Genomic DNA, 20,770 nt, shown 5'->3' with positions numbered 1-20,770 from the left:
TGAATTTGCTAAGGCTTGTTTTGTGGCCTGACATATGGTCTATCATAGAATATATTCCATGTGTGCTTGAGAAGAATGCCTGTTCTGTTGTTGGGTAGAATTTCTGTACAGTTGACCTTTGAAAAACATGGGGGATAGGGGTGTGGAAGCCCCACACAGTCAAAATTCTGCATGTAACTTTACAGTTGGCCCTTGTATCTGTGGTTTCAACCAACCATGAATTGTATAGTACTGTAGTGTGTATTTATTGAAAAAAAAATCCACATATAAGTGGACCCATGCAGTTCAAGAGTCAACTGTATATGTCTATTAGGTACATTTAGTCTCTAGTGTTGTTCAAATCCTGTTTCCTTACTGATCCTCTGTCTGGATGATCTGTCTATTGTAGAGAGTGGGATATTAAAGTCCCCAACTATTACTTTATTGCAGGTTATTTCTCCTTTTAGTTCTATTAGCTTTTGCTTATATGTTTGGGTGCTCTGACTGGGTGCATAAGTATTTACAATTGTTATGTATTCTTTGTTGTTGTTGTTGTTTTTTGGCTGCGCCACATGGCTTGAAGTATCTTAGGTCCCTGACCAGGGATTGAATCTGGGTCCTGGCAGTGAAGGTGCCATGTCCTAACCACAGGACTGCCAGGGAATTTCCAACAATTGTTATATATTCTTGATTGATTGATCCTTTTATCATTGTATAATGACCTTCTTTGTCTCTTTTCACCATTCTTAAAGTCTGTTTTGTCTTACATAAGTATAGCTATGCCTGCTTTTCTTTTGAATACCATTTGCCTGAAATATCTTATTCCCTTTGCTCTCAGTCTGTGTCTTTAAAGCTAAAGTGAGTCTCTGATAGGCAGCATATCATTGGATCTTTTTAATCCATTCAGCAGTTCTGGGTATTTTGATTGGAGGATTTAATCCACTTATGTTTAAAGTAATTATTGTTAGGTGAGGACTTTACTGTTTCCATTTTGTTAATTGTTTTCTGGCTGTTTTGACATGTGGGGAGGGATATAGTCTTTGTGGGAAATTGTGATACGAACCCAGTTGTATTTGAGGGTTGTAATTAAAAAAAAGAAGTTCTTTACCAGTTCTTCTGGGCACCTAGAAACATATCCACCAGAAATTCAAGTTAAAGTCAAAGTCACGTTCTTACCTCTGCCCGTTTCTGCTGGGTCTGTGGCCTGTTTAACAGAAGGAAGTTGGAATGGGCGTGTCTGGGTGTGTTGAAAGTTTAAGACAGTCTGTAGTGCATTTGATCTATAATTCATCACCATAAGCCGAGGCTTTTAGGGGATAGCTGAAATATATTTGAGCCCAAAAGTGTAAAAAATGACATTTGACTGTTGCTGTTACATCCTCTAAGTGTGGCGAGATGATGGTGGGACTCGGGGGTTGGAGCAGCGCTTGATACGTGTGGAGCAGAGTCTCAGCGAGAAGGCAGTGCAGCTACTTCCCGTTCCATTGTTTATAGCAAGGGCACTGCAGACATACAGCCCTTGCTGCTTTTGTGAGCTGACTGAAGTCACTAGCAGAAAAAACGTTTTGGATGTGGGAATGGGGCATTTGGATTTATAAGTTCCCCAGTTCATATCAGCTAATAATGGTTTTCTGAGGCATAGAAAATGAGACTTGGTGTCCCCTCTTCCTCCTAGCTACTGTTTTTACTTGCAAAAATGATTTATTTATGGGGAAGATAATTTTGTGTTTTTTAATGTTTTATTGACTGTTCTTAACAAGCTGGGTCCAGCACTGTTGCTGTGTAGTGAAGCTGGGGTGCTGTGTGTGGAGACAGCGCGATGACCTGTATATCACGTGTTGCCGCCCTTGGAGCTTCACGTAAGACAGTCCATCCTCTCCTCGGGTGTGTTTTTTGGGCTTGTTCTGAGAGATTAGATGTTCTGTGGGGAGCAGAGGGTGGGGGAGGCCCAAGGACCTCTTGGAAACCACTTCTCAGATGAACCGGACTTTGGAATCCCTGTCCTGTGAGCGTCATGTTGAATGAGCACTTTGGAAACACAGAGCTAGAATAGGCCCTGGCATTGTGCTGTCGACCTTCCTTCTGGCCACAGTTCAAAAAGCAAAAGCGTATTTTCCTTCATAATGGGATTTCCATTAGAGATGTGCTGGTGCACTCAGGCGAAGTGGCAAGGCTGCTGCCATGGGCCCTTTGGACAGTTAGGCCTGTAGCACTTGTCCAGCTTTCCTGGTTTGGAGATGGGCCAGCACGTTCCTGTGACTCAAACCATGTGGTCTCAAGACCCTGTGAGAACCCAGTGACTTTCAGCCACCCAGAACTTTGCAGGGGTTAAAGGACGTTCAGTGCAGACTTAACCTTAATTTTTTAAAAAAAATAAGTGAAAACACAGAAGGGTACTAATAGGAGACACTGCTGTAAATCATAGCCTGACCTTGGCAGGATCAGCTTCAGAAACACCAAAGTCAGGTTTACCTTGCACTTGACTGTCATGAGATTTTGAACTTTTCTGCGTTCTAGTTTTAGGGGAAAAGTGCTCTTTTGTCCAGGTAAATATTTTAACCTGAGCATCATTTCCTATTCCATGTAGGTGTGTCCTTTTGCCCAGAGAAGAAGTTTGGGTTTAATTTAATCTAGCCTAAGTAAATTTCTAATTTACTGTTAGTTAGCATGGTGAGAGTTTCACTTCAACTGAGAGACGGGTGTGAGCAGTGGGGAGTGGAAGGCTTCCCTGGGTCTTGATTTATGGGCATGTTGTTATGGTTCATGGTCACAGGGCCCTTTCCCCTCATAAAGCAGGGAAGTGTGGTTTGTACTGTGGAAGCCCTGGTGAAGCAGCACCTGAGGAAGGTCAGGAAGGTTTCTCACGGCATATTGGCATCTGGGGGCTTGGGGTGGTTAGAGCCAGGCCAGTCTAGGGGAGTTGGGTACCAGCCAGGACGTTCTGCAGCAGTAGACAGAGCTTCACTGTGGCAGTTAAGTGTTTTCCTGTTTAGAGGGCCTTATCAGTTAGCTGACTCAGTATGGTTTTTCAGCATCACAGTCATGAGTTTCAGTGTAGGCGTTTTGAGGACCAACATTTCAGATAACACATCACTAGTAACACACTCTTCTGCCTTCTCAGAATGTTGTCCAGTTGTTTGATGTCATGAGGAGGTGTGATAGAACAGGGATGACATTGGACGAGTGAGAGAGCAACTGCGTGCTGAAAATTCTCTTCACACTGGGTAAGAATACACTTTTCACCTAACAGTTGGACGTCCCAGTGATAAGTGGGGGATACAGTAGGAAGTCTGCTTGTATTCCTTGAGCTAAGCATGCCTTGCCCAAAGCACTCAGAAATAACTAGTTGATTCCTATATGTCACCGTGACACAGACACCAAGAGTTCTTGGGGTGTCCAGCCATGCTTCCTCTCCTATGAAAGTAGGTTTGGACATGTATTCAGGTACTGGGAATTTGAAGCCTTTATGATTATACTGTAACTTTCATTTTGCAAGTTTTAAGGTTCTTTTCCAGATTCCTTTAATTTGTAATTTTGTTATAGAGGTAGAAGGCATAGTACTTAATGCCAGTTTTATGACATTAGTCCTGTGTTCTAAGCAGCACATCTCCCCTCCCAGTGGAGGGTTTACTTGGTAACAATGGATGGCTTAGTTATCATCTTGCTGGAGTCTACAGACTGGGACATTACGCGCAGAAGTAAGAGGGAACAGACAGACCTGCCCTTTTCTTATTGCGAATTCCCAGTTCCAGTGTTTGTGCTCTGTGGGGTGACACAAAATGAAGCTGGTGGTCAAGTGTTCAAGTGGGGTTGTGTCTGGAGCTCACGCTAGACAGGTAGGTACTGTCCAGACTTGTCACTTGCACAGCAGTGGTGACCCAGGCACTCACTCATCCACCCCAAGGCCCTTTGTGCAAAAAACCTATGGCAGTGAATGTGTTCAGCCCTTCCGTGGGAGGCACCCTCAATTCCTAGGTTGTCTGGCTCGTCTCTGGTGCCTTGGAGTTGGGAGGTCCCAGATGGGCGGAAGGCAAAGTACATCATCAAGCCTGTCCCAGAGCCATGATCCCGGAGCCATGGCAGATGTGGCCTGCAGAGCCTGGGCAGGGCGCTGAGCCGTGTGGTCCTTTTCTGCCTTCACCCACTTTTGGTGGCTAGTCTTCTCTGTAAAAAGGAACGTGAGATCCAAACCACAGAACCAATGACGTCAGTGCCCAGCGAGACGAATAGCTGCTCGTGGTGGTTGGTTGCCATTAGTTGGAATTGAGTGCTGTGGCCCTCTCCCCCTTTTGGGGGAAGAGGAGTTGGTGAGAATATATTTATATAAAGCACTTTATGGTCTTGGCTATCAAGGCCTGGCTTCTCAATAGAATATATTTCTTACTCTAGGTCAGTAGAAAACCACAAATACAGATTTCAGATAGGCCTGAGCTCAAGCTTTGTAGCCTGAGGAGGATGTGGGGTCTGCTGAGTGCAGTAAGAGGCATCAAGAAAGGTGTGTGAATCTCCCTGGCGACCCTCCTGTGGGTCGGGAGGCTCTGGTCACGGCCGCTGCGTCCGTCAGTTAGCAGGCGCCCCCAGTAGAGCCTTGGCATGGGCTGTCCAGACTCTCCCATCCCTGCCCCTGTCTTCCCTTAGCCCCTCTGTCCTGGGCTCGAGGGCCAGTGCTTAGCTCTGTCCAGACCTGAAAATGGGAGCAGAAACGCGGCTCCCTGGTCTGCAGTGTGGATGCACTGGGTTGCTCTTACAAAAAGGAATATGGCAAGCAGTGGTGTGACAGCTGGAATTAGCACTTTATTCTTAAAAATGACAATAGAAAAGTACCTTTAAACAGTTTAGAAAAGCATAATAGACCGGGTGGAAGTTGCTGTTTTCCTTAGAAACAAGAGTACAGAACTGTCACCACGAACCAGGCGGCGATGAAGGCCTAAGCAGGGCTTGGGTGTGGCAGGGACGTTCCTTCCTGTCATTTATTGTGAGGGTGAGCGCCCCTCACCCCTGGCTCCTTTCGTTTTTTTTGTGATGAGCTTCTAAAAGTGTGTTGATCTCTTTACTTCTGATGGAAAATAATGAAACTAGAAAACCTGACACCAACCATGTATATATACTATAGTCATTAAAACATCGAAATCTTCAGCACAGCGTGAGCAGATCAGTAAGAAAGCTTGTGGTCATGTTTAGCTATATCAGCAGTTAAAAATTCTTGGGTCAATATATTTTTACACCCGGCTTTTCTCCAACAAGGGGGAGAGTGAGCTGCCACAGACTCTGGAAGTGTCGGCTTACCACGCTAGACTGACTGGCTTTGACGGAGTCTTGAAGCAAGCTGACGAGTACTCATTCCAGACGCCACTGGTTGCGCACCTTGCCCTGGGCCGATGGGGCAGGTAGTGTCACGGTGAGCACATGGGATTCAAGATCGTGTTTTAAGTGGTGTGTCTGGCCTGCTGCTGCCAAGGCTCAGGGACACCAGCTCAGTTCAACCCATGTTTTGCAAAATCACTTGGGAGATGGGAGCTGCCCACTGCAGCCAGGTGGGCCGGGCAAAGGTGGCTGCCTCCTGGGCCCAGGCTGGCCTCCCAAGCCAAGGCTTCCCCTTAGACTCAGCGCGTTCACCGGGGGAGTCGCGTGTCAGCTGGGCACACACAGGAGCGTGCTGGTAGAAGAAAAACATAAGAAAACAGCAAAACCCAACACTGGGCCCACAGTTTGTATATTTACCTCGGGAGCTGCCGGGCTCTTCTAAGTGAGGAATGTGCTCCAAGGAAAGGCTGCTTTGCCCAGCTGGGAACCTGCCGCCGTTAGGATAGAAGCTCCTGGAGGCCTTTGATTGTCTTGCAGGGTGTCCTACTAGACCTGGAAGTAAACCCCGAGTACTGCACTAGCGGTTCTAACATCTAACGCTGCGTTACTCGTGGACCCTGGACTCAGGCCAGGGAAACAGATTTCTATACATTCACCATATGATTCTGGAAATTTTGATAATATTTAAAAACATGCCTTAAACATGCAGCTTCTTTTAGAGGAAAAAAATAGATATTTTAAATTACAAGCATTCAAAAGTCAAGCACAAAATCTGTGATCCAGCCCAGTGTAAGATCATCCATCCTGTCATACTTAAAATGTTTGGTATAAAAATACTCACTCTCTTGATTTTATCGTTGACATCTTTTATGTTTCATTCGAAAATATCTCCAAACTGTACAGAAATGGCAGACCATGCGTTCACAAATAACACGGTTTCTTACAAATTATACAGTGTAAAAGAGTAAAACATTTTTATTGTATTTTTTTCTTCGAGAAAAACAGATGTGTGATAGAGGCTGTGGCAGAGTCTTGAAGGGACCAAAACTGGGCGGGTTCCAGCCTGAAACAGAAAGAAAGCATGTAAGGGCAGTGAGTCTCACAAGCGCGTGGTCTTCCTCTGAGCCACGGGGCTGTTTCGGGACACCAGTGTATAGCAGCCACGGCTCAGAGACTCCTGGTGATTCCCCACAACGGCGCATGTGTACACCTTTCTGTAAACACGGAATATCCTCACTGACCCTCCAGATGAAGACCACTCACAAGCCAGACGCTCAGTGGTCTGGCTTTACAAACACGGGCAGTGGGTATTTAATTTCTGTTTATCTTTCTCTTGCTAGAATCTTTTCAAGCCCTCCCTCCCCTGCAAGGAAACGTTCATATTTGTTTTGCTTCGTGGCAGAATAAAGGGCCTTTGGACAATCATCTAGACTTCGTCCCTGGCAGACCCCCGCCCTGGTCTCAGGAGTTTCTTAAACACTTCTCAGCTCCTTTGTGTCTGGATTTACTCACTTACGTGAAGGCTGCATTGTAGGTGCTCTACTCTTATTCTGTCACTCATTTTACTTTCATCTCTCCAACTCCCCAGTCCCTTGTTTTCTTGCCGTCTTACCAACAGGTCAGACTCACATAAATCTGTGATTGCCGGAAAGGTATACGTAGAAGTAATCAGCATATACTACTAGGATTTTGTATGTGGGAGGAAGCCGTCCTTGCCGTTAACAGCCCCTGTCCTGCCCTGAGTTAAACTCTTTCAGACACAGCTAATTGGACGATCTTAATGAACACTCCTCTCCCACCCAGATCCGTCCAGTGCCAGCTGGATCTAAACTATGTCCCAGTATATCTTGTCAGAGCCTAGTTTTTGGCTGACAGTACAAATGGGTAAAACTAATGAGCCACAAGTCAGAAGACCAAATACAATAACCACAAACGTGTGGCTCCTGGAAAACTCCACGGGGAGAAGGTAGGACACTGCTCTCAAGAGTGGGGATCTGGACATCCAGAACCTCTTCTCTGAAGTTCGGTTAACACTTACCTGTCTCTTCAGCTTGTTGTAACTATTAAATTAGTCCTCGCCTATCATTTAGTTACGATTATAGAAAGAATAACGAGTGTCCCCTTCGGTTGAGAAATGTTCCCAACTCGAGCTCTGGGAGCCAGGTCCCCGTGTCCTCCCTTCAGTTTCTCCGAGTTCTCTGGTACAGGATTTGTCCAGCAGGAGGTGATCACCTCCTTTAGGAAAATTCCTTTGCTTCCCCTGGTGCCCAGCACAGTAGTGGGGATCAGCCCCCCAGACTCACTCAATGCCGGAGGAATTGAAGCGGGCCAGGACCCTTCACTCCCCATCTTTGGTGCAGGTCACACGTACTGTGACACTCAGGAGGGCCAGCAGAAGGACCCCCCTCGTGAAAGCCACATCTCTTCTCCCGCCTGATTTCTACCCAGCAGGGGGTGGGGCACCAGGACCCCCGATCCAGCCCAGGTGTGCACGGCCTGAAGCAGGCCCGGGTGGGTGGCAGGAATGCACGTGCCCAGGGTTATGGGGGGTCACAGGGCCAGGCCTGGTCTTTGGTGCTGTAGCGGCTGACGTTCTCTAATGAACGCACGAGCCTCAGTCCCCACGCGCGTCTGATCTGCAGCCCTCTGGCTGCCAAAGGGGCCTCCCCCACCTGCCAGTCTGTCCGTCCACGGAGGAGGGAAACCAGCTTTGGGGACCCGGAGACGAGGCCAGCTTCCTTCCTCCTCAGTCTTGGCTTGTCAGGCCTGGAATGCACGTCATTCCAAACTTGACCCCATGCCAGCAACCCAAGCCGTGGACGTCGCCGATTCCAGGAAACCAGGGCCAAGGAACAGCAGTTCCCACTTCGGAACAACTCACAGGGGACAGCAGCGGGCAGCCCGTAGGCTCTGGGAACCTGAGGGGCGTCTCACAGAGCATGGGCTTGGAGAGGGCCGCCCACTAGTTTAGGAAGGACAAAGCTCTTACAGCTCCTGGCTCGGTGAGGCAGGGCCTGCCTGGTCTAGGTCTGCTTGCTTCTCCGGAGCTCAAAGGCCACCTTCAGGCAAGTGCACGTTGCCAGCTCCCGGGCAGTTCTCCCCATTCCCATCAGCTCTGCCCTGGGCGTTTCTGCCACGACCTCAAAGGCAACGCGTCTCTACCGAGACTCACCACTTGGCCTTCACACGGATGCGTCCCAGACACGCCCTGCACTCTCAGGTCACTCTGACACCGCCATCACCGGCTTGGTTCGCCTCTCCTGGTACGTGTTTCCACTAGACCATGCATTTCGCTTTGGGCAGTAAGGTGACAATTCCTAAAGCACCTCCTGCTACCTGGCTCAGATCTCCGCTGCCTCTCCAAGACCCTCAAAACCTTGATCAAAATCCATTTTCCACAAGACCACACAGTCATTCGTATGTCCCCCGCTTCTGTTAGTGTATTTCCGCATACACAAACCTTACTATCTGTCAAAACTCAGTTTAAGCACCACTTCCTGCAGCCTTTCCTGATCCCTTCAGGCTGCAGGGCTTTCTCATCTCCTGGCTGGAGCTCTCACGGTCCAGGCCACTTAGTTGGCTTTCACAAGGATTACTTCCCTCCCTGAGACTGTCTCCACCATCCTCTACTCCAGACACAGTCACTTGCATGTAGCAAAAATGCAGACACCTGGACTCTAGGACAAATGAAACGGGAACGATGGGCTATTAATGGGACGTGGCCCCCAGCCTTGATCATGCCCAGGCTAGGCTGAGAGCCAGGAGACTGTGCCTGGGGCCCACGTGGGGCTCTGCACACCGGCCCTGACAGGGCCTCTACAGAAAGCTGATGCGGGGACTGGGAAGGCGCCCCAGCTTTCTGAGGTGATAAGCAACACACCCGACTTAAGGGTCCTCTGTCCCCTTCCTGGGCCCCTGAGCAGGAAGAAAGATGGACGGGGCTGGTTAATCTAGGGCTGCGTAGAAAGTCGGATCTTTTGAAGTGAAAAAGAACAGGGAGGGAAGAAACAAAGAAAGGGGTGAGAGTCGATAGTTTCCTGAGCTTTTCCGCTTTTCCATAACTGTGTTGGGTAAACGCAGTTCTCACATGGGAAAAGAATGCGTCCGCATTGCCATAGATGTTCCAGACTGAATAGAAGGTCAGAATGTGGCTATTTCAATCCCTGTAAACAAGGAAAGGGGTTTAGCTAGGAACGGAGTTCAAACCTTGGAATGTATTAACAAGGACATTTTAAACAGAAAGCAAAGACATCCGGGAACACAGAGCACCATGGGGGGTGGGAGAGAGTCAGGCTCTGTTTACAGAGCAGACTCTCCTCACAGAACCTTTCCGGAAAGGGGGTCAACTATGACATGCATGTGATGGGATAAACAAGGGAAGAAAATGTGTATAAAATCTTGTCTGAAGCAGGTCACCACTGTCTCTGTTTGAAGGCAATGGAGAGTGTCTCCCTGTGTCTTAAGGAATATTACACAATTCTAAACCAGTTCATTTCAGCTGTCCTCGATGGAGATCACTGCGTGTCCCTCAGCGCTTGGGGACAGCTACCGATGGGTGTGGGTCATGGTGCCGGCTGCCCTGGTGGGGTTAGGGGTGGCCAACGCCGAGACCCACGGGAGAGGCTGCTCTTCCCCGAGGCAGCTTGGTAGGTTGGTAAGTTAGAGTGTGTTGATCCAAGCGCCTTGTGAGTGTTTTCTCCCAGCAAGAAGAAGATCCTCTTTCTGTTTTCCCCCAATCCATCTGTATCTATACTTGACCTATTTACTAATGATTTTTTCCCCACGAGTTTTTCTAACATTTATTCATTTTTACTATAAGGTAAGAAATATTCCCTTCCATCCAAATCCCAACATCATATGACTAAGGTTTTTAATAAGAGTGGTTTAGTTTTCATTTTATACCTGTCAGCTTGACTTTTGAAAAATCAAATGCTGGTAACTAATTTGTAACACAAAGACTAACATTTTAAAAGCTTCACAGTCTATAGAGTCTCCAGGGAACAGTCATCTGTGGTTAGAAACTCCTCCCTATTCTAAAGATGCATGCCCTGCACCGGCGCACCCCTGGCCACGGAAACGAGCTCACGCTGGCCGCCCCCGCTGTGGCCCTGGGTGGACGCCAGCCCTCACCCTCAGGAGGCCCGCCCTCGGGGCCAGAGATCCTCCCTCCTCACAGGCCAGGCCTATCTCTGCAGTGCTGGCTGACTTCAGAGCTGGGGAGGAGAAATCCTCCTCCACACTCCTGTAACCGACGGGTGGCCTGGGGCTGGTAAGCCCCACCGTGAACACGGCTAGTGCTGAAGACCCCGTCCACGCGGGCCACCCAGGACCGAGCCGGTTCTCCTCCCCACTGTCACCAGGCCCTTCCACTGTCTGCAGAGAGTCACCACACGCTCCAGCTGCTGCTGCTTCCTGACGGGGCTCATCTGCTTGTGCCCGAATTACTGAGATCTGGGCTGATTTACTACACTAAAAATAAATAATAATTAAAAAAATAAAAAATCCCTACTCTAAACCTGCTTCTAAAAAAATTGTATGGGTGGCTGCTAATTGGTCCTTAAATCTCCCCAGAGGAGAGAGAAAGCAAAGCAAGATCTTGCCTTTTTAAACAGTTTTACTGAGTGGTAATATCCATAAGAATACCGTGGGCACTTCTGTTAAGGACCACGAGAAGAGGAAAACCTGATCGATCAGAAGGCTGTAGAACTAGTGGGATAGCTCTTGGCTGCCCTGTGTGATGTGGAAAACTCTTTACCTGTCGGTCAGTTTCGTTAGTGTGAGAAACAGACGTCAGTGGGAAGAAAGACCCCAAGTGCCTGATGCCGGCTCCCCAACCAGGCAGGGTGGGCAGGCTGCGCGCGCCCACTACACGCGCCTCTGGGGGGCACTGAGAGGTGGTCGTCTGAGCACGAGATTACTTATGCCCAGAATGTGGTAATGACCTCCTAGGCCCAGCTGCCTGGTTCTCTGCCCTTAGCAGGAATCCTGTTCTCTTTATGACTCATCCTTTCTTTATAGGCCCCTCACAGGGATGAAATCTGCCACCTTATTTGGGCTGGGACATAATTGCTGCTGGCCTGCCCCTGGCATTCCTGCTGTTCTAGGTCAAGCTTTCCAAAGAGACTGGAAGCCCCACATGTGGTGCCCAGCAGGCAGGTCGCCTCCTGGAACCCTGCTGCACGACTGTTCTGAGACAACGCTTACTGCCAGCAGTGAAAGAACTGAGCAGTGACAGCTGGTAGCGACGGAGAAGACGGACAGATCACCCAAATCCTCACCACTAGAAAAGCCGCGCAGTTTAGAGGAGTCCACTTAGACTCCATTATAATTCAGTCATGCCCAAGGGCAATCGCCCTGTTTCTTCAGAGGCTCAGAATGTCTCCAAGTCATCAAGAAAGGGCTGCACTATATTCAGTATAACTGCATTAATAGATCAAAAGGAATATACATACTACATCTGAAGATTTCCACCAAAATGGTTAATTAAAAAAAAAAAGCCTTAGGGCTTCAAGGGAACAACTTCATTCATATATATGTTCCCTTTGATGGAATACCGCATACCCGGATACTGCTGGATGAGGTGTTGACAGCCTCACCCAGCAAGGCTGTGAGGACCAAGCACTGGGTGACGCGCTCCGAGAGCCCGCAGAGCTCACCTGCTACCCCGGGACGCCTTTCCCTCAGCAGACGGCAGCTGGAGGAGACGAGCGCACGCCGATCCCGAGCGCCCACCGCAGCCCCCGGAGGGGCCCCACCCACGGGGGATGCTGGTGGGATGGTCCCGACTACACCACTCCACGCGGTCGTGCCCTGCCCGGGATACGCTGCTTCTTGGGAGGAACCGTTCAGTCTCTGAGTTTGGAACTCACCAGCGCGCTCCAGTTTTGTAGAACAGCTCGAGAACAGGAGCCACTTGAAGATTGCGTTAATACCCACAAGACAGATTGCAGCCACCATCACACACCTGGAACCTGGGGTGGAGAAAGAGAGGAGCCGTTAACACCCGCGGTGACAGCAACCCCGGCCGCCGGCTTCCCCGGGCCTGTTCCGAGGGTAAAGAGCTGCGAGGCAAAGGCACCAGCACCAAAGGCCTCCACTGCTGAGCTTGAGGACAAGCTCCAACTGGGAGTGCCACGAAGAGCTCTCACTGGGACGTGGTGCAGCCAGCGGGAGGCGGCTCTCGGGGGCCGCAAGCTCCCTGCCAGCAAGCCCAGTGGGGAGGGCACCTGGAGAAAAGCTGCCCCTTTAGGAGCACCAGGGCATAAGCCCCCCGGGGGCAGACAGGCAGGGCCTCCGCACACACGTCCCCCAGGACTAGACAGAGGAAAGGCACGGGATCTGAGGGCCCCCGAGAGCAGCCCGAAACCTAACCAACTCCAGGGGCCGCCCCAGACCCCAGGGACAACTCTGGTCAGCCCAAGGCCCCAGAAGCAACCCTCCAGGAGAACCCTGTGCTGTCACGTGCACCAATGAACTCGACTTTGCTCCGGGCACCTACTAGGAAACAAAACCCAAAAGCTAACACTTGTGAACATACCCTGCTATTCCCAGTGTCTGAGAATTCTTAGACAGGAAGAGGCAGACACTTCGTGAGCAACACATTTTTAATATTCTTCCTGCAGGCATGGCTGCCTCTGAGCTGGCTGGTTTCATCAAGAATTCCTGGTGCTGAGGAAGGAAGGCCTTCGGGCCACACTGGTGCCCGATTCCCCGCTAACGTTCCTCAAGTCTTCAGCACTGCTCTCCTTCCCAGGACAGAGAACCTGCTTCTGGCGCACAGGGCTTTGCGGACAGGAGCGCACGATGTGCTGTGGAAAGCTGCCCCGGGATGCTGCAGGGAGACCATGCCCTGCGCTCAGACGGCCTCTGGGGTGATGCAGCAGGCTGAAGGAAAGATCGCCTTCCCAGGGCATCTCTCTTCTCAGAGTCAGGAAAAAGAAAAAGTTTTCCCCAGAATTTCACTATAAAAACATTGAAAGATGAGTAGATGTGATTCTAGTCTCCTGGTAGAAGTTGGGTTGAGGACAGAAAAATAAATGTTCACCCCTGGAAACAAAACCTATCATCTGACCCAAGTTTCCCCGGCCGTGTCCACACTTGCCGGGCACAGGCAAGGAGGGAGGGAGGGTGTGCCTGCAGACCCAGGGTGCCTCCTGGGGCGGCCAGACCAAGGCTGCCTTTTTAGGATGGCTGTCGGTTTAGGAAATCACACTGATGACCAGATTCCTCTCAGCCTCTGGGCTGAAGCTAGTTGGGAGGACTGAGGACTGGTGGTTTAGGAGTCCTGGGACCCTGGCTTCTGGGCCCGGGTTCTGGGAGACCAGGGTTTTATCAGCAAGCCGCTCTTTGCAGTTACTGTATCAACAACACTTGTCCGCACGCCGGGCTCAGCGGGTGGGCAGAGAGAACACGTGGGCCGGAGTCTGCTTTGCAGACACCCCGGGAGCGGACTCCCCAAAGAACACAAAACACCAGAGGGGAGTCCCAACGCGTTCACCTCTATGTAGAGCACGCCGGCCTTCTGAAGCTCTCAGCCACTCAGAGAGCTGATGGCAGTGGACGGTCGGCTCCTGCAGGTGGCCCTGCCCTGCGACTGTGGAAACGCCGAGGCTCAGTGTCCTGATCTTAACATGCGGCCGCGATCTGTGACCTTCCTCCAGGGGCCGGGCAGGCAGCTCCCTGGTGCACGTGCTCGGGGGCCCCCGTGTCCCAGCCAGACTCACAGAACAGACCACGGGTGAAGGGGGAGCCACAGCTGACTGCGCTGGCTGTCACAAGAGTCCTGGTTGGCACATGGCTCGGCAGGTGCTAGGAGGTGGTTAGCAGAAAGCCGGAAGGGACGCCACCACCCCAGTACCTGGCAGGAGGCAGGTTCTCAGGCCCGTCCCTACTTTCTGAGTCACACAGGAAGCAAAACAGACCCCGGGGCTCAGGGTGAGGGAATCAGAACCAGGGCACGTGGAGACCCCTCTCAGGGAAGGGCTCATCCACTCGGGCCGCTGGGCACCTTCTGCCAGCGCTGCCTTCAAGCCCCACCCAGCCCAAGCCTGTTCACTTGGATGAAGCAAAAGGGAGGGGAGAAGAGGAACAGAGAAGTTAAACTGCCCTCTAAGCTTGAGTAAAGTGAGGTCTGTTCTGAAAAAAGAACCCCATATAAATCTGGGAGAGCTTTCATCTCTGCTCCCGTGTGCAGGGAAGCACCTGCTGACCCCTCAGAGTCGCCGTCTTTCCTTGATTGGCATTTTTCCATTAGCCCTTCTCACCACCCGACCTACTGTTTACTTTAGTATTTTATTACTCTTCTCCCTGTTACAGAATGTCACCTCCACCAAGTCAAGGGTTTTGTCTGCTTCTGTCCACTGTAGTATCTGCAACGCCCAGAACAGTACCTTATATCCCGCAGATGGTCACTGAATATGTATTGTGTCAATGGCCTTACGTGTGACTGAAAGACCTTGGTTCATAGAAGACAAGGGAAGGACCCTGGGGCCTCTTCTAGGCAGAAGGCAGGGGGTGAGTGCCTGAAGCCACAGCAGCTGTCTGGGCTTCCATGAAGACTCTGGCCTTCCCACCCTGCTAAGCTCTAAGTGCTGCTGCCTGGACATCCAGCAGCTGGTGCTCTCCGGATCGTGGCTGCATCCCCAAGGTGCTTGTGCTCACAGCCAAAGACAGACTAGGCCATTCCTCCCCAAAACTAAACAAGAGGAACAAACAGGTTCAAATTCTTATCCCTTGCCATGTTCTCCTTTAGTTCGGTGAGGCCGTGACTACACGTGCTTAATAATTTCTATGCTGTGGTCTCAGTCCCCGGCCAGGGAAATTTCATGAGTTCTTTAAGAACACCCTCCCACGTCCACTACAACTCTAATTCTTTCTCCCCTCTTTTTTCTGATTTATTTAACTACATTTGGATACCCAACCAGGAAGACTGCGTAACCTTTATTCCTTGTAAGGAGTGACTACAGAGCTGCTCATGCTTTTCTATCCTCAAGCCATCTGGGAAATTGATCACTGCCAATCGTTACTTTGTTTCCTGGGCCACATGGCTGACCCATTAGCAAAACTCTGTAGTGATGTGCACACGTTGTAACCAGACTGAACACCGTCTGTCAAGCAAGATGTTGAACAAATTAAAACGTAACACCCACCCCTCTGACGACCACCCTTCTGGTGGCCTTACTTACGCCGCTGATGGCGGTCCGCACGCACACCCACCTCCTTTGGAGCGCTCCTCTCTTTGGAGCATCCTGGGCAATAATTCTCCTTTCTCTTTAAAACGTGTGTCCATGGCTCTTGCCCCTTAGAACTGAAGCTCTTCAGGGGCACAGGCCTAGTTTCACACTTTTTTTTTTTTTTTTTGCGGTATGCGGGCCTCTCACTGTTGTGGCCTCTCCCGTTGCGGAGCACAGGCTCCGGACACGCTGGCTCAGCGGTCATGGCTCACGGGCCCAGCCGCTCCGCAGCGTGTGGGATCTTCCCGGACCGGGGCACGAACCCGTGTCCCCTGCATCGGCAGGCGGACTCTCAACCACTGCGCCACCAGGGAAGCCCTCACACATTTTTATATCTACCATATAGTAGATAAATAACACACGTTTAAAGAATAAAGAGCTTGTTTACTTTTCTAGTCTAGTCACTGATTTCCCTTTAGAAATAAGCGCTCAGACTGGGTCAATTAAAAATCCCTGAAGGACCTCCGGGAGAACAGGCCTGGAATGTTCAGGATCCAGGAGGAGGCAGCCCTGACGTTCCACACATCAGACGTGACGCCGGTCTGCGTACAGGTCCTTATGTCTGATACCAGATGTCACTCCTGCCCCTATTCCGGTGCTGTCTTTCCGGGGCGGGGGGGAAGAAAGCCCCTTCCAGTGAGTGCAGGAAGGCCATGTGGGCCAGTGGTTCCACTGGTGGCACTTTTGCCCTTTTCTGGAGACTCATCTTGCTCTAAAATGTTGGTTATTTCATCAGCACCACTGTTTTTCAGTTCTCACTTACGTCTCCTTAAGATTACACAGCCTGGATTATTAGCTGTCTTGGAAAGGACTTGATCCAAGAGACGAGAAGGAGCCTGGGTAATGGAGCCATACTGAGCTGGTCTAACTTCAGGCAGGATGGGAGTCCCAACCCCAAGAGCAGTGCAATGAGTTCAGTGATCTATCCTCCTCCCGAACTACCTCCTCTCCCCCACTCCCTTCAGACCCCAAGGAAGGAGCCTGGCCCATGGCCCAAGTTTATCTCAGAACAATGATGCACCCACCGGAGACATTACATCTTCATGCAGATCCTACAGTGTTTCAGAAGCCATACTTCCAGGGCAGTGGGGAGCAAGTGCTGGCCCTTCTCTGGTAGCCACGCCGCCTCTAGATCTCTGGGGAATGGAGCTAGATCTCTTCGACTGCTTACCAATCCTGCCTTCTCTCTCCTTGGGCCCTATGCCACCACCATCTTTTGCCAACTGGAACTGCCAAAATCTTACTCGGCTTTCCTACAGCATTTGACGCTGCAGACCAGGCAGCTCAACACTGCCCTCCCCGGGCGCCGTGCCGCCCCTGTCCCTGGTCTCTCTTCACTCTCAACAAGCTGACCCCTTGCATCCAGGAGAGCCTCCAGGTTCTGTCCCACCGACCTCACCTCCGATTTCATTCATTTCCTCAACTATCAGCTTCTGCAAAAAATGCCAGATCTACATTTCACCCCATGAACTCTTTCATGAGCTTCAGAATTTCTGGTTTTCTTATCCTAGACACCTCTAGGTGAATACCTACCAGCCTCCGAAAATTAAGAGATAAACACTGTCACAGAGAGGTACCTGGGGACAAGTGCCTTCCAGAGCTGTATAACACGACAGCGCTAGACCAGTGTCATCCAGTAACGGAGAAGGTTCCCGCACAACAAATGCCTAAGGCTTTTCGGAACAAAGAAACAATGGCCGGGGACATATAAATTAAATTTAAAAATTAATTATGGACACATGGATATGAAGCATGGACTCAGGAAATTCTGGACTTAAAGGGACTCCAGAATATACCTCAAAAGCTTAAAATTTATATTTTCAGGGAGAAAAAAGTCACCCTTAAATAGCAAACTAAGATTTCACACAATAGTAAAACATTTTAAAGAACATTTTAGGTGTCTAGCACGGACGGCTGACTTCACCTTTCTAAGAAAGGACATTGGAAACACACTGTCACTAACATGACCATTTCATTTTAAAAGGGTACTTTAACACACAGAGAAGAACAATTTCAGAATAAGGGACAACTACAAGTAGCTTTAAGGAAAGAATCCTGGTTTTCCCCCTATAATCACATATTAGTGACAAGTGTCAAGAGGTGACTCCTGGTCCAAGGGTTATACGTATGGGTGCCCCTGGTGTAGGTTCTGGATAAGAGGTGAGGGCACGGTTTCCCAAGGCGTGTGCTATGTAAAACATTAGTCTCCTAAGATTGTGCGAGAAAAGGGTTTCCTGGTCTCAAATAAGTTTGAGAAGTACTGCATCCTAGAGTTTCCTAATCTTCAAGATTCTCGATGCTCATGTTGTCATAAAGGCTCTGAGAATCGTTTGGTAAAAAATCTTTTTAACTCCGGCCTTAGAAGCGTGTAAGTCTCTGTCCACGGTTACACCCGAGGCCAAGTGCTCTTTGACCACACTCAGAAATATGTCAGCTTAGGGGAAGAAAAGGTACAATCCTAACTTCTTGAAGTTGATGTCTTAAAGCACAAAAGTGTCATCCTTTGACTTACTTATTGCCAGGGCCAGAGAAAGAATCCTGACTGGTCGGGGTGTGGGTTGACTGGCCCCTCCGACGCTCCTGAGTGGGATTTCTGGTACTCTGACACCCAACACTAATCCTTCTGTTTGGTGAGGCCCTTCCTTCTGACCTAGGACTGGAGCCCCCTGGAAGCGCTGACCTTTTACGGTGCTAAGAACTTCAGTAACTGAAATCTGCACTCAGCGGTTCCCCTGGTAATTGAAATGAAGGTGACATGAGCCACCAACTGAGACTTCAGGTCAACAGGGCAACTTGCCTGTGCAAAGTAAACCCCGGAACTCTCTGGGCCACACGGAGTTTGCCGGGTGACTGTTAACGAGCACGGACAAGCCCAGGAGTAGGCGCTGAGGCAGGATGACAGCCTCCCAGTTATCAAACGTCTGCTCTGGCCTGGGCTCATCCAGGCACTGGACACAGTTCTCATTGAAGCCAAGTACTTACATGGGATTCAGCAGAACTGACGGGACTTCCAGCCCTGAGAAGTAGCCTCGGAGGGAGGGAGCCAGCGCATCTGGAAAGACACAAGGGGAGAAGGTGTGAACCAGGGCTCTCCCTGCCCGCCCGTACATCCACACTCCTCACAGGGCGTCCTGCTGGGCTGCTGCCCCCTTTACTGTCCCCAGGCAGCGCCCACTCATCCTTGCCCACGGGCAGCTCTCCCCCCAGGGGCTGGAAAGCATTGGAGCCGCATCCTGAGGAATCCTCCACAGGACCAAGCTCTCACGGAGCAGCCGGGGTCCAGCAGCTGCCCCGCTCCCAGCTTCCTTCTCCGCTAACAGCCACTGCTGGGCTGAAATCTGGCCCAGCGAGCCCCCTTTTCCATGCTCACTCAGCAGCACCTAGGCTGGGGGCCAGGCTGCCTAATGGCTTTCTGAGTAGCCTGTGGCAACACGTATCAGCTTTGATAAGGAAGGGATGCTTCCCGACACCATCCACGCCAGTGGTCTGGCCAGGAAGCCTTTTGAGATTCTGCTCCTATTCTTTTAGAAAGGATCCTGGCCTCTTGGCCCTGCGGGGTGTCTGTCTGCTCACTCTGCTGAGCCCCACCTCCCCCATTAGGTTTCCAAAATGAAAGGCCAGCCCCAGACACAAATGGATGGCGATGCTCTGTGCACTGGCAGGATGTTCCCATCCTGTAATGAGGAGAATGTGAAAAAACAAACAAAAGGGCGAGTGCACTATGGCTTTGACAGATGTCCATCTACTGGCACCGTCAGTTTTGACCCTAAGCCTTTGGACAGAGGCGAGAGATGCCCGTTTACCGCTGCGTCTGTTTACACTGAAGAGGGACGACCTCCCCACCGGCCTGCGAGCAACACAGGAAGCAGCGCTGGGCGTGGTGGCGGGAGAGCAGATTACAGTGAAGGGGGAGGCTGCCAGCACGGGGAGGTGGCATACTCCCAAGCATGGCAGGAGGAAGACTGCTCTTTACTTGGGTCTGGCCCAAACCGGTTCACGTGAGAACGTTTCTAGAGTGGAATGTGATGCTGGGAGGAATTTTACCCTGGCAAATCAACTTCCGTAGTTTAATGAAATAAAATCTGCAGCAGAACCCCTTTTTCATGTGGCATCTTATTCACATCTCCAAAGCATAAACAGATGAAGCAGCAGTCTGGCTGACACAGAGGTGCAGGGGGCCTAAGGCATTGATGGAGACCTTCCGCCTCATCTTACCTGACTTGTACAGGTGGGGAAATCAGCTGAGGGCTGGGTTTTCTGAATGATGTCCACCATGGTCACAGAGCCCAGTGGGCTCGGGGCTGGGTCAGAATCCAGGGCTCAGGCTCCACCAGCTCTAACTTGATTCCAAAACCTGGGCTGTCTAGGAATGGGCCCGGGAGGGCCCACATAGTACCCCTGGCCTCTCCCCCTGGTCCACATGCACAAGTGCGCGGAGTTCCCTTTGACCCCATGGGCCTCCTTCACAGAGCGGCTACTTCCCTCTGGCTGTCACTGCAGGGTGAGGGGCCACACTGGGGCACTCTGTCCCAGCTGGGAGGAGAGGTGTCTGGCCTCACTTACTCAGGAGGCTTCATAGGACCAGGGTGCAGCTTCTGCCTACACCAGGACTCCATTTGGGGAAACCGCTGGGCCGGCTGTGCCTTAGAGACCCGCCGGAGCAGCACATCAGATGTGACTAGAAATCAGTTTACCAGCCAAGTGGTCCCCCGCGTTGGCAGAGGGCAGAGCTGTATTCCTTGGGAGCCACCAGCTGGTACTGAAGCTCATTTAAGACAGAGCCAGAGTCCTTTCAACACTCATAGCAATTAAGGGGACGGGGACCAAAAACACTGCATGCAGGTAGGCTAAATACATGTCACGGGGGGAACTCAGGGGGGTAGGCAGGGCAAAGGGAGAGAAAGAAAGAGGGGACGTGTGGAGGCAGGAGGCCGGGAAGGGAGAGGGAGGGTAGAGTACAGGGGAGGAGGGGCAGAGGGCAGAAGGGAGGGAGGGGAGGAAGAGACTCAAAGAAAAAACTCATACCTACCCACGGCTTACGGCTTTGGGCATCTGAATCCACTTGCTCACTAAGCAAAGGGCAGAGGTGGAGCTGCCTTCCCGAGACAGGTGGTAAAGGATGGGGTGGGGACTTGGAACCTAAGCGCACACTGGAGGGGGCGGGGCCGTGCGCACCGGGGTCGGGGGAGCGCGGTGGTGACGGCCGGTGCTGCCCGGGTGCTGCCGGGTGTGGGGCGGGAGCGCTGAGCCCAAGG

At 50.9% G+C, this 20,770-nt stretch overlaps 1 protein-coding gene across 2 annotated transcripts in view; it reads right to left on the bottom strand.

Annotated features, from left to right (window-relative positions):
- Positions 1-5,391: 5,391 nt before the first annotated feature.
- Positions 5,392-20,770, bottom strand: part of RBPMS (RNA binding protein, mRNA processing factor) — a 189,232-nt gene continuing 173,853 nt past the window's right edge. The window contains exons 7-10 of one of the 2 annotated variants that reach the window (XM_082863862.1): positions 20,545-20,615; positions 18,498-18,567; positions 12,153-12,254; positions 5,392-6,346 (exon numbers count right to left, since the gene is read on the bottom strand). In XM_082863862.1, the coding sequence (XP_082719988.1) occupies positions 12,240-12,254; positions 18,498-18,567; positions 20,545-20,615 (156 nt within the window). In that variant the 3' untranslated portion in view covers positions 5,392-6,346; positions 12,153-12,239. The remainder of the gene's footprint in view (positions 6,347-12,152; positions 12,255-18,497; positions 18,568-20,544; positions 20,616-20,770) is intronic. The other variant, XM_082863861.1, reaches the window with a different exon arrangement.

The sequence above is a fragment of the Leucopleurus acutus genome (genome assembly GCF_964270905.1).
Source record: "Leucopleurus acutus genome assembly, chromosome: 21".
In the NCBI taxonomy this organism is placed as follows: Eukaryota; Metazoa; Chordata; class Mammalia; order Artiodactyla; family Delphinidae; genus Leucopleurus; species Leucopleurus acutus.
Note: the sequence above shows the minus strand (reverse complement) of the source record. Positions and strands in the feature narration are given on the sequence as shown.